Source organism: Balaenoptera acutorostrata, chromosome 4, assembly GCF_949987535.1.
Source record: "Balaenoptera acutorostrata chromosome 4, mBalAcu1.1, whole genome shotgun sequence".
NCBI lineage: Eukaryota > Metazoa > Chordata > Mammalia > Artiodactyla > Balaenopteridae > Balaenoptera > Balaenoptera acutorostrata.
Genome location: NC_080067.1, coordinates 77034320 through 77045790, shown reverse-complemented (window position 1 = coordinate 77045790; position 11471 = coordinate 77034320). Strand labels below are relative to the sequence as shown.

The 11471-nt window shown below is 50.8% G+C and overlaps 1 protein-coding gene across 1 annotated transcript; it reads right to left on the bottom strand.

Moving 5' to 3' along the window:
* Positions 1 to 6614: 6614 nt before the first annotated feature.
* Positions 6615 to 9717, bottom strand: FAM43A (family with sequence similarity 43 member A). Its single transcript, XM_007171566.2, has one exon. The coding sequence runs from the start codon at positions 8771 to 8773 to the stop codon at positions 7487 to 7489; it is 1287 nt and encodes a 428-aa protein (XP_007171628.1). The 5' UTR covers positions 8774 to 9717; the 3' UTR covers positions 6615 to 7486.
* Between the last annotated feature and the right edge of the window lie 1754 nt (positions 9718 to 11471).

Genomic DNA, 11471 nt, shown 5'->3' with positions numbered 1-11471 from the left:
CCATGGGCTCCGTGAGCTTCCTTCATCAGCAACAACTGCTACAGATATGAGAGGAAGGGTCCCACACACCTTGGTGTGGCCCCACATCTCCTTCGGGCGAGTAGTGTGGTTTGGTGCGGGCACAAACAGGATCACCTGATCTCATGGTGCTCCTTTAAAGAGATGAGCTCCTCTACTGGAAATCAGGTGGTGTGAGCGTTTTCCCTGGGAATCGAGGACGTGGAGGATGAGTTGGCCTGGAAAGGCTAAGACAGGTTTACCTGCAGAGGAAGCCTTGGTGGAGGACAGACAGCAGCTGTGGACAAGGAACTGCTGATGGTTTTGTAGATCTTTAGATGGTGCCTGGGAATCATTTGCAAGCCCTGCTCTGGCACACAGAACTGATAGTAGGACCCAGTGGCCCTACCCACCCTCCCTCCTTGAACCCATGAGACTTTGGAAACATCACTTTCTCTGTGTATGAGTTCAGCTGCAAGAGTGTGACCTTTAGGAACGCGGCTTATGACGCTAGAACATCTGTAATGTTAGGAGAGGTATTCCCTGCACTAAAACATTTTTTCCTGCCTACTGTGGCCTCCTACATCACGGTGCCTGAAATTCTCTTATTATGGGGTTTTATATCTCAAAGGCTTTTAATATCCAAGAATACCCTATTAAAATGTCAGTTCCCTGAAAAGGCCACTTAGGTAAGAGTTTGGGACACACTGTAGGCTTTAGGAACAATTGCTTGAGGATGCAAAAGTGCGAACATTACCACTTAGGGAAGGGAGGGAGGCAGGCCCTGTGCTTCACACACACACACTTGGCCCACGTCACCAAGGCAGTGGGGGGAGAAATTAGAAGCCTGAGTTCTAATCGTGGCTCCACTATAAGCTCCCTGCAACACCTGAACGAGTCCTTTCCCTTCTCTGAGCTCGGTGTCCTCATCTATAAAAGGAAGGGACTGGTCTGGAAGTGCGCTGAGGTTCTGTCTGGCTCTCAGGCTCTCAGGGAGAGTAGATGATCTTGGAGTGAGCTGGTGACCTCTTGAGCCATTCATTGTTGGCTAATCCTGGAACAGAGGGGAGGGAGAATCCCCGACAGGCAGCAAAGAATAAATTCCCCTAGGAGAGGGATCCAGGATTGGGATGGGTGCTGGAGTAGGGAGGATCGAGAGGGTGGGGAAGATGCCCCAGGATGCCTACTCCCTCTTACTCCCAGACTTGTTGCCAGTGGGTCCTGATCACCCTTGTTAGGAAAACAAAACACCGTGCTACCAGGTGCCCTTATGGTCTTTGATCAGATGCCTGGGCTCTGCCAAATTTCCTTGAAGAGTGGCTGGGTTGCTTTCAAACTAACTTATCCCAACCAAAAAAATACAGAGAAAAAGAGGGTAGGACTTGGAGTTAGGAGACCTGACTTCTGGCCCCAACTTGCTGAGTGATCTTAGGGCAAGTTATTTTATGTTTCCTAACCTGGCCCTTAGATACAGTATCAGTCTGCATTTTAGGACACAGCATGGCCTCCAAGTTTTGAGGTAGTGAAAGGGATGTCTAGCAGGCAACTCCTGCTCTGGCTTGGCCAAGAGAACATTACCTCCAAATTAGACTCTGGTGAGGGTCCAAGCCACAGTGAGTCCTAAAGATGTCCCCAGAGCCCCAGACAGTTTCTAGCCCACAGTCAGAGGTTTCTTCTATTCTCACCCACTAGGGGATGGAGGAAGGCAGAAACATGCTTGACTTTAACCTTTGCTCCTTCTTTAATTCAGAACATTAGTTTTGCTATTATCTAATGCAATCCATCCATTTTACCTATGAGGATCCCAAGGCTAGAGAGGGGAAGTGACTTGACTGGGTCAGTGCAGACAGAGTCTCGATCACTTCAAGGCCTGGATTCAAGGCTCTTCCTTCAGGCTTCTGCCATACCACATTTTACGAGCCTTCATTTGGCTCAAATTACAGGGAGGTATATGGGCAATAACTTTGGTGACTACAATTCCATTAAAGCTAATTCCAAGTAAACCATCCTTCTCCAAACCAGAACCATCCCTTCCCTAAGAAGGTCGGGGAAGTTCCAAGGAAAATCTTGAGAACTGAATCTACCTGATATGGAGTGGAGGAGTCAATTGAATCCCAATCTTCCCTCCCTTCCAAACATAATATCCTTAAAACCTTGGCTCCTCCATCTGGGTGATGACCTTGAACTTTATCAGCCCTATTCTCATAGCATAAAGTGGAATCACCCCCTTTACTCCCTCCTTAGCATTTCCTGAGCACCTACTAGGTGTTGGGCTCTATGCTAAGTTTGGTGAATCAGAGATGCCTAAAGTCACATGCCTGTCCTGGGAGAACTCAGCCAACCAGGAGGGATACAGATGATTAATAAATATGGTGCAAGAGAAAGAGCTCCTCCACCCTCAGACTACACCTGCTCTTCTAGGGCAAGGCCTTGCCAGACCAGACCTCAGGGGTGGAAACAAGAGGAGACCAAGTTCCTCTGGGGGTGGCCACCCCACCCACCAGCAGCATCCTTGCCAGGAAGACAGACACCTGGCCCCTCTACCTTCAGCATCGTGCAGCTAGTAGACACTCATGCGCACTTGTTGGTGAGAGTGGTATGTTAAAGAATGGCACACAAGTTTATCATCCAGCACCTACCATGTGTAAAATGTAGGGGTAGCTAAGAAAGGGGGAAACAAAGAACAATTCAACTGCTAGTTTCTGCCATCCCAAAGCTAAAAATCTAGTCATAAGCCATAAAAACTGGAGGAATGTAAAAAGAGCATGGGTTTAGGAGTTTGAAACCCTGGGTCTTGGTGTCTCCTTGTATAACTTTGAGCAGGACATCACCCCTCTGTACCTCATTTGTTCATTTCTAAGTGGGGGGTGGGCAGGGCCAAAGCATGCCCTGGAGTTGCAGGATTGGTGTTGATGGATGACTGTGTGCTTGGTTTGTTTTTCCTTTAAAGTTTGGGCTTTCTTTTATTCCATGTGATTAAAGTCTGAACTAGGTTTGTGGGAAGAAGGAAAAATGAAGCCAGGATCAGGTGGGAAGCTGGGTAATAGGAGAAGCCCAAGGGGAATGATGTGTTACAGGAGGAAGTGGGGTGGGAGGTAGACGAAGAAGAGAAACAGGAAAGGAGGTGGTCAGAAGGGCTGCTCTCCCTGGGGGTTAGAAACAAGGGCCTTTGCTGGTGCCATGAACAGCCCTAGAGCGGTGAAGGAATTAGTGCCAAGCTCCAGGGCCACCTAGCCATTCAAACCACCAAAATGATGGTTAGTCAAGGCTGTTCAGATTGGGTCACTCCAGAGCTGGGGGGGTGGCGGGGGGGAGGGCGGGAAGTGGGGTTGGTCCCAGGCACATTGTGAACATGGATGAGCCAGCAGGAGCAGGAAAGGCCCCAGCTAACCATAAAGCCAGATCCAGATGGGGCCGAGCACATGGAACATTCTCCAGGGTAGATCACATGCTGGGTCACAAAGCAAGCCTCGGTAGATTTCAGGAAACTGAAATCATAACAAGCATCTTTTGCAACCACAACACTATGAGGCTAGAAATCAACTATATGAAAAAAACTGAAAGAAACACAAACATGTGGAGGCTAAACAATATGCTACTAAACAACCAATGGATCACTGAAGAAATCAAAGAGGGAATCAAAAAATACCTAGAGACAGATGTGGCCAAGTACAGAAAAACCTGGTGCCAAGAGTATAGAGCGCCCTGGCCCTAGGGGCCTCCTGCCCGCCTGGAGCCCTGAGTAGTTTCCCACGTGTCAGGCAAGGCTCCTAGCACCAACAATCCCTGCACATTGCTAGCTCTGTCATGCATCACTTACCAGCAGATGCTAAGGCTACGGTTGCATACCACACAGAGGAAAGAGTTCTTCTTATTACATTACTAAACCCTTTAGAAATGAGGGCAACGAGCTCCTAATAGAATTGTTACATTTCTCATGGTTCTTGGTGACTCCCATGAGGTTTCCTAATCTCCAGTGTGGTGCCAGGGGTGGATTCTACCAGCCCGTTCCTTCTCCTTTCACAAGCAGAACCCTTAAAAGCAACTCTGTCCCTGGGAGGGCATTGTGCTTTCTCAGTATAACAGAGCCTTTCTAATTTGTTTAAAATCTACTCTTCTGCTGACTGAGGGGCAGTGAGAGGGAAGGTTTTCTTTAGGGGGGGGCACATGTGTGTGTGTAGAGTGGGTGTTGTCTGACACTGTAATAGTTGAGAGGCTATGTAATACCACTGTCTATTTTACTGTCCTACTCCTCTCTCCTTCTGCCTCAACACACACAAAAATTGTACAAATGGGATGTTTGTGCCGAGAGAGGTGGAGAAACACCTCCTCTGTGGACGCACGCGGCCACCCCTGCAACCATCTCTCTTTCAGCCGGAAGCCACTCCGTGTTTCGTGCAGTCAAGGCTGCATTGTTGGACACCAAGGATTACTTAGGCTGGGGAAGACTGTGGCAAGAGTCTCGCTGCATTTAAAGTACCATCAGGTAGTAAAGGAGAAACGTGAGCCTCACCTTGCAAGACGGAAAAGCTAAATTTGATGAATAAACCAGACCTCAGGTGCTTTCTGGAACGTGTATTTCCTCTGCTTCACTGTGCTTTTGTCACACCACTCTTTTCCCCCTGAGTGTCAAGAGTAAATTGGTTTTCCGGTTTTGTTTTGTTTTGTTTTTTCATTTAAAACATCTCTCCTTACGCTAGTGATGTCATCCCTGGAAGACTGAGATGTAAGAAGAGGTGAATCATGTATCACCTTCGCATCTCTTCTAGAATTACATCAGCCAGAGCCCTGGGGTGCAGTGGGGATAAAAGCCAAAAAGTAGAGGGGAGGAAAGAGGGAAAGGGAGGGCGCCGGTGGGGGAGGGAAAAAGAGAGCTGGTTCTTTTGCAGTCTGCTTATTTTCTTCTTTCTCCTTCCTCACCCCCTAAACACCCCTTCCCTATTTATAAATCAGATAACAGGAAAAATCAGACTTTAAAGAGACAGTTGCCTTATATTTATTGATGGTGTTGGTGTAAATGTCATTTGTTTGAACTTTCTGACCAATCACCATACCCTCATCAGTCACAGACGAAAGCCACCTTGGTATTCTCTCTGGACACATCAATTGGATTAAGAAGGAAGATATGAAGACCCTGCCCCACCCCCCAAGTATTCATCAAATGATCTTCACCGTGATTAACGTTCTCATCAGTTTCAAACAGCAAAGGAACTGGCAGTGCATGGAAATAATTTGAAATATGAAATTACTGAAATGTGAAATCTAATCATGCAAACTAGCGATGACCCACAGCTGACTTTCCTGCCCTCTCTCTACCTGGGGGTTTGAAAACATCATTCAATAATGTGTAGCTGAGGTATTCAGGGAAAGGGATAGGGACTCTCAACCAAACCAAAATATAATAGAAGAGAAATATAAGATAGGCCTTGTTCTAATGCCCTCAGAAAGTGACTCTGAATATTTTTCAATTTCCCACACACCCACCCACCCTTTGCTTTTCTAAAGATCATCTTATGCCTGAACCACTCCTGTTAATTAGGAAGAAAGTCTACCACCCCCCTTCCTCTATGGCTCCAGTGAATTCCAGACTCCTTAGGATCACTGGGTCTAGCTGCTCAGAACATATTTATGATGAAAACAAAACCAAGGGTCTCAGGACACTACACTAGGGAAGGCCAGGAGAGCGCTCAATTTCTGCAACACAGGAAAAGGAGCCCATAGGGGCAAAGGGAAAAAATAGTTTGCAGAAGGCACAGTTTTGGCAGAATCTTATTACAGCTTCCAGCTGATCGGGTGTAGCCAAACTAGAGACATCTGTTTGGAGTTTACAACAGAAACAAACACACGGAAAGCATGAAAACGCTAAGACACACACACAGACCAAGCTCTAGCAGTCCTTCTCCGCCTTGACCTCCAAACCATCCTCCCACTGGGTCATGCTGGGTTGTAGAAGGGAAGGAAATAGGCTCTTCCACCTGCCCCTGCCCCGACCCCACCCCACGTGCACCATGACTCATTCAAGCCATGACTGGAACCTCTCCACTTTCCTCTCTCCTTGACTTTCCTCCCAGGAAAAACAGAGATGTTCCCACTCCTCAGAGAGCATCATGGGGACTTTCCTTAGCTCTCTAATTCACATCTTTAAAGCTCCTTGAGCTGTTTGGAAAGGAAAAGGTGAACCACAGAAGGAGGTGGTAAAACCTCAGAAGACCTTGAAAGTCACCCCTCCCTAAATAACCTCATAGGTCTGGCAATGAGGAACAGAACTCACCCGGCATCTCCAAGAATTGCCTCAAAGAAGCCAGAAAAAGCCCACACTCACATTAACTAATAATAAGTGAAGAATACGGTCCCAGCTGCAGCATCCAGAGTTGCAGAGGACCAGAAAGGCCCCAGGCTACGCATAAAGTGGGTTCCCCTTCCCTAATTACCTCCAAGCCCCCGCAAAGGACAAAGACTGTCCTCCCACCCCATCCCAGCCATGGTCACACCTTCTGCCGCCCAGCCCCACGGCCAAGCATTTTCTGAAGCAGGTCTAGACGCTCACCTGTTCTGTTAAATTTTCCTCTTTATTCTCTCCCCACTGGCGGGCAAACAGAACCAGAGCAGTGCTACTCTTTAAAAATAACAAAATGTTTTATACACATTTCTGTATATACAGCTGAACAACATTTTACATGTCCCTTTTGCACAGCAAAAGATATAAACATTGGACTCTGAGAACACAGTTATGTACAAAAAAAAAAAAACCAAAAAGATGTCAAAAATACTTCACAACAGTGCAAAAATATTTTACACAGTATCATGGAGTGAGATCTTTTGAGCGGGAGCAAGGTGTGTGTGTTTCTAAAGGAAAACTCCTTTTTTAGATATTAGATGTCTTTAACTGTAAACAAAATGCAACTTTCTTTCTCCCCCCCCTCCCTTCCCCACCAGTTATTTGAGGAATTTGGCAGAATTTCAAGGGTCTGAGTCTGAGGTAAACAACCCAAGCTCTCGCACCAAAAAGACTGGGGACAAGGAGGTGGCACTAAAGCCTCAAACATTGTGAGAGCAAATTCTTTTTTTTTTTTTTTAATGACATGTCAATGACAGTGCCAGGCCGCTCCCAGTTGGGGGCTGGTGGAGGAAGTTAACCCCTCCTCCTCAGGCCCCAGCTGCCCCACAAACAGGAAACTGGCCGGCAGACACCTCACGCCTGTGGGGCTTTGCTAACACCAGCTGCCCTTCCCCTCCCCAGACCCCAGAGGCTGCCTCTCTCCCCTTCCTTGTAGAGTTTCCCTCCCCCATATCTCCACGTGCAATCTGAGCCCTGCTTCAAACAGAGCCAAACGTATGGGGGTGGGGGAGGGTCTGGGCCTCAAGTGTCCCCTTTCCCCTTTCTTTGGGGGAGGGGGGGGTCGGGAAGGTAAGGAAGTGGTGGAGAGACGGGGGGGGGGGGGGGGTCACGATGGAGCAACAGGGGAGCGCACAGGACATTGCTGGGAGCTCAGCCCGAGTGGGGCTCGTCTGAGCTGGCGCAGTCGGCGGGGTCGGACTGGTCCCCGGCGGTGGTAGTGGTGGGTTCCGGGCCCCCTCCTTCGATGGAGCTCTCACTACCCGTGCTCTCACCCGACAGTAGGCGCGTCACCCGCAAGTCGGCCTGCAGGCTGCGTACGTCGTTGCCGAAGCTGAGCTCTCCCAGATCATTAATAAGCTGGGACAGCTCGGCCTTCATGTCGGAGGTGCTGCCCAGCAGCAGAGACGGCGACACAGCCTCAGGACCCGGCGAGACCCCGCCGCCCCCCAGCGCCTCTTCGCGGCCACTCTCCAGCGTGTCCAGCAAGTCCCCGCATTCGAAGTGCATGGCCACCACCAGCGCCCGCTGCGCCTCGGCCTCTTGCTCTGCCGGGTCTCCCTCCCCGGCTCGGTCCTCCTCCTCCTCCTCCTCCTCCTCCTCCGGGCAGCCCTCCGTGTGCAACCCTCTCTCTTCCTCCTGCAGCTCCTGCTCCTGCTGTTCGCCGAGCAGATCCTCGGTGATGGAGCCGAGCTTGGGCGCGCTGCGGCTGCGCTCCACCGGCGGCTTGTAGCAGCAGGGTCCGTGCAGGAGCAGCTTGCGCAGAGGCACTAGCGGGATGGTGTGCGCGCCCACCAGCTCCTGCTGTTGGTGACGCGCATCGTCCCGCCGCTTGAGCCGTTTAAATTCCGCCAGAGCGTTGGCTGACGTCTGGTAAAGCAGCAGGGCCATGGCCTGCGCCTTCTCGGGCTTGGACACCAGCACCGCGTGGCAGCGCAGCATTACCGCCTTGTGCTTAAGCTCGTGCCGGTACACCCAGGCGAAGACCTTGGGCAGTCGCGCGTCCGCCACGCAGTAGGTAACGCGGTGCAGCAGGTAGAGGTGGCCCGGGCGGCGCAGCGCACGCTCCTCGGCGTGCACCATGCGGATGCCCTGCGCACTCACAGTCAGCTTCATCTTGGTGCCCTGACGGCCCGCCTCGCTCTTGCTCCAGATCTTGCCCACCGCTAGGTCGGTGCAGCCGTCGCCGCGCGCCTGGATGGTGGTGGCATTGCCCAGGTAGAGCACGGTGTAAGTTGGGTCCTCGCTGGTGATGTGCAGCTTCTTGCGCTTGGAGCGGAACATGCTGCCCACCCGGCTGAGCGCGCCTTCGGGGCACGCCCGCGCCAGAGAGCTGAGCGCCGAGTAGTGCAGGCTCACCGCGTAGCCCTTGGGTTTGGACGCCTGCCGTGGCGGCGCCTCGGCCAGCAGCTCGAACTTGTGCTTCTTCCACGGCAGCATCTCCGGAGGGCGCCCCAGCGCAGCTGGGCGGCGGCGGCGGAGCGCCGATTGGGAGCCCGGCTGAGCCACCCGCCCCGGCCGGGCCCGGCCGGGGCAAGACCGAAAAATAAAACTCTGCTGGGAGTGGCCCAGTCGGAGGGAGTGGGGGCGGGGGAAATGTTCGAGAACCCCGCCGAAAGAGGTAGGGGTAGAATTTTTTTTTTAAGAGGATTTAACTGCAAGGAGTGGGAGGGAGGGAGGAGCACACAGATTTACCCCAGCCTGGGCAGGACCAGGGCAAAGAGTCTTGGGCAAGCAAAATGAGAGAAAGCACGAGAGTGGAGCAGAAAATGTCTTTAGAAAAAAGGGATGCGCGCGTGCAGCAAAAGCAGCCGGGATGGTGCGAGAATACGCAGGAACTCCCCGGCGAAGGTGAAAAGGGGCCCCCTCTCACACACACACACAATCCCCAGGGCTAGGGCCAGAAACCGCGGAAACTCAACCGCTAGTGTGCCCAGGGGTCGGTGCTCCCCACCCCCAAGGGGTGCTGGAGGCAGAGAGGCCCTCGGCTGAGCGGGTCCCAGAATCAGCTGCTTGCCCCAAGTGCGCTCAGATGGTGGGTCCGGCTGGCCGCGGCGGGCCCAGCGCAGCAGTCCCGCCGTGGCTCACTGCATCTTCTCTCCCGCAGGACGCCGGGGACTCGGGCTTCTCCGGCTCACTGTCCGGGCTGGCTCCGCCAGGGCAGCGCCAGGCTCCGAGGGCGGGGCGTGCGCATGGTCGGCTCCGGGGATGGTCGCTACCTCATTTCTTCCCTCCGGAGGGTGTCCGACTGCGCTCCCGGGATCCCCTGGCTTGGCTGCCCGCCTTTGCTGCGCGCCCCCTCCGGTGTCGCGAGCGGTAGCTGCCTCGCCAGCCTCACATCCTTGCCGTCTGGGAGGAAGATCTCGGGTAAATATAGGCCGGCGCGAACCATTCGCCGCGCGGGGACAGGGGAGGAGCAGAGAAGAGGATCTGTTTCGGGCTTGGAAGCCCGGCGGGTTCCTGGTCTCTTAAAGGGACCTGGTTGCAGCCATTGGTTGAGGGAAAGGGGAGAACGGTCCAACCTGGCAATTAAATCCCAAGTTTACCAGCAGAAATTCTGTAGAATTTATCTACAAAAATCGCCAAGACCTTTGGTTACCCCGCAAGAAAAGCAACTTGAATTCTGACACTCCACCCCCAGCCTGAGTTGCAACTCACTGATGTGTGTCTCCATCGGAACTTCTGGGGGAGGTGGTGGAAGGTGGGATTTACACTATAAAATACAAAAAGGTTGGGGAAATAGTGATTCTTTCCGTGTGTAATAGCTTTCTGAAATTGACTGGGTGCTGTTTAATTTTTTTTTTCAGAATTTTATTCTATTGAAGAAAATAAATAGGGGCAAAGAAAACGCTGAGACTTATCTTTCACTATCTTGGAGCCCTTTCTCCACAGGCAAAGAGCAGATAGTGAAAAGAGAGATGAGTGGTAATAGGATGATTAGAGTGAACACTATAGTATGTGTTTGGTAAATAAGGTGCTTCCAGCTCCTAACCCCCAGCAGTGCCCCCTCCTTCTGTCAGGCCTCAGAGTAGAGCAGTTTCAAGCAGTTTTCTGAGATATATTCAATTTCTAAGTAATGCTTGTGTGTGGTTAGAACTCAGTTTATAATTTGGCAGGCCAGTCATTCAGTTTTATTACATCATTATGACATTATGGATGAGAATTCCTAGTAAAAATTCAAATGACGTTTTTTATTTGTGTCAAATAATGCCCGGCCACCCTCCACAGAGAATGGTTAGCATTAATCATTCTTTTCTCTTGTGCCAGCTGGATAATGTCGCTTTAATCATCTGGCCGGCTTGACCCTTGGCTAGTAACTCATTTCTGGGCCCTCGAAACAACCGGCTTGCCTCTATGGTCTGCTCAATCAAAGCAAAACCACTTCTAGCTGGAATGTGTGATAACTGTCCAGATGACCCTGCATCAAACTCCCAAACTCATCCCAGAGGAGGAGAGTAGGCCCTCCCACTCCCCAGGCCCAGTCTACTGGGGATTTGGATGTCTCTGGCTACCATGCCAGATTCTGATTTCAGAACAACTGTAGCTCCTCAAGGAAATTCTCTGGCCCTCTACCTTTGCTAACTTTTAACCTTTCTTTGAACTCTAACCCAATTTCCTAGAGTCATTGGTGCTGCGTTTCAATTTAACTAACTTTCCTGAGTACCTTTTGGTACCAGGCCCTGAGCTGGGAACACACCTAATTCCTGTCTCCAAGAAGCTCCCAATCCAATGAAGGATGTAAACTTCACCCACCTCTGGGCTTCTTCTGGAATGTAAGTCCTGTGAGAGCACCCTATCTCCCCCCAGTGCCTGACACTACTTAATTGTTGAATGAATGACTGAAACATGCATGTGAACAAGAAGACAGAGTAAACTAAATGCCCTGAGAAAGACCCAAAGTACTCTGAGAAGCTGGAAGAAAAGGTTCTTTGTGACTAGGAAAATCAGAAAAGGTTCCATGGAGGTGGTGAAGTTTGAAATATGGACAGGATTTTGCCACGGAGGGAAGAATTAAAGGGCTTTCCAGATATAGAGAACGGCAAAATTATAGAACCTAAAAATGCGTGCACATGTGTAGTTGAGGATGGCATTTGACAATTGTGACAATGAAAGAAGAAAATTTCCTGATCAAACAAGG

Coding starts and splice junctions, on each gene's coding strand:
- FAM43A (XM_007171566.2), bottom strand. CDS start 8,773: ATGCTGCCGTGGAAGAAGCACAAGTTCGAGCTGCTGGCCGAGGCGCCG.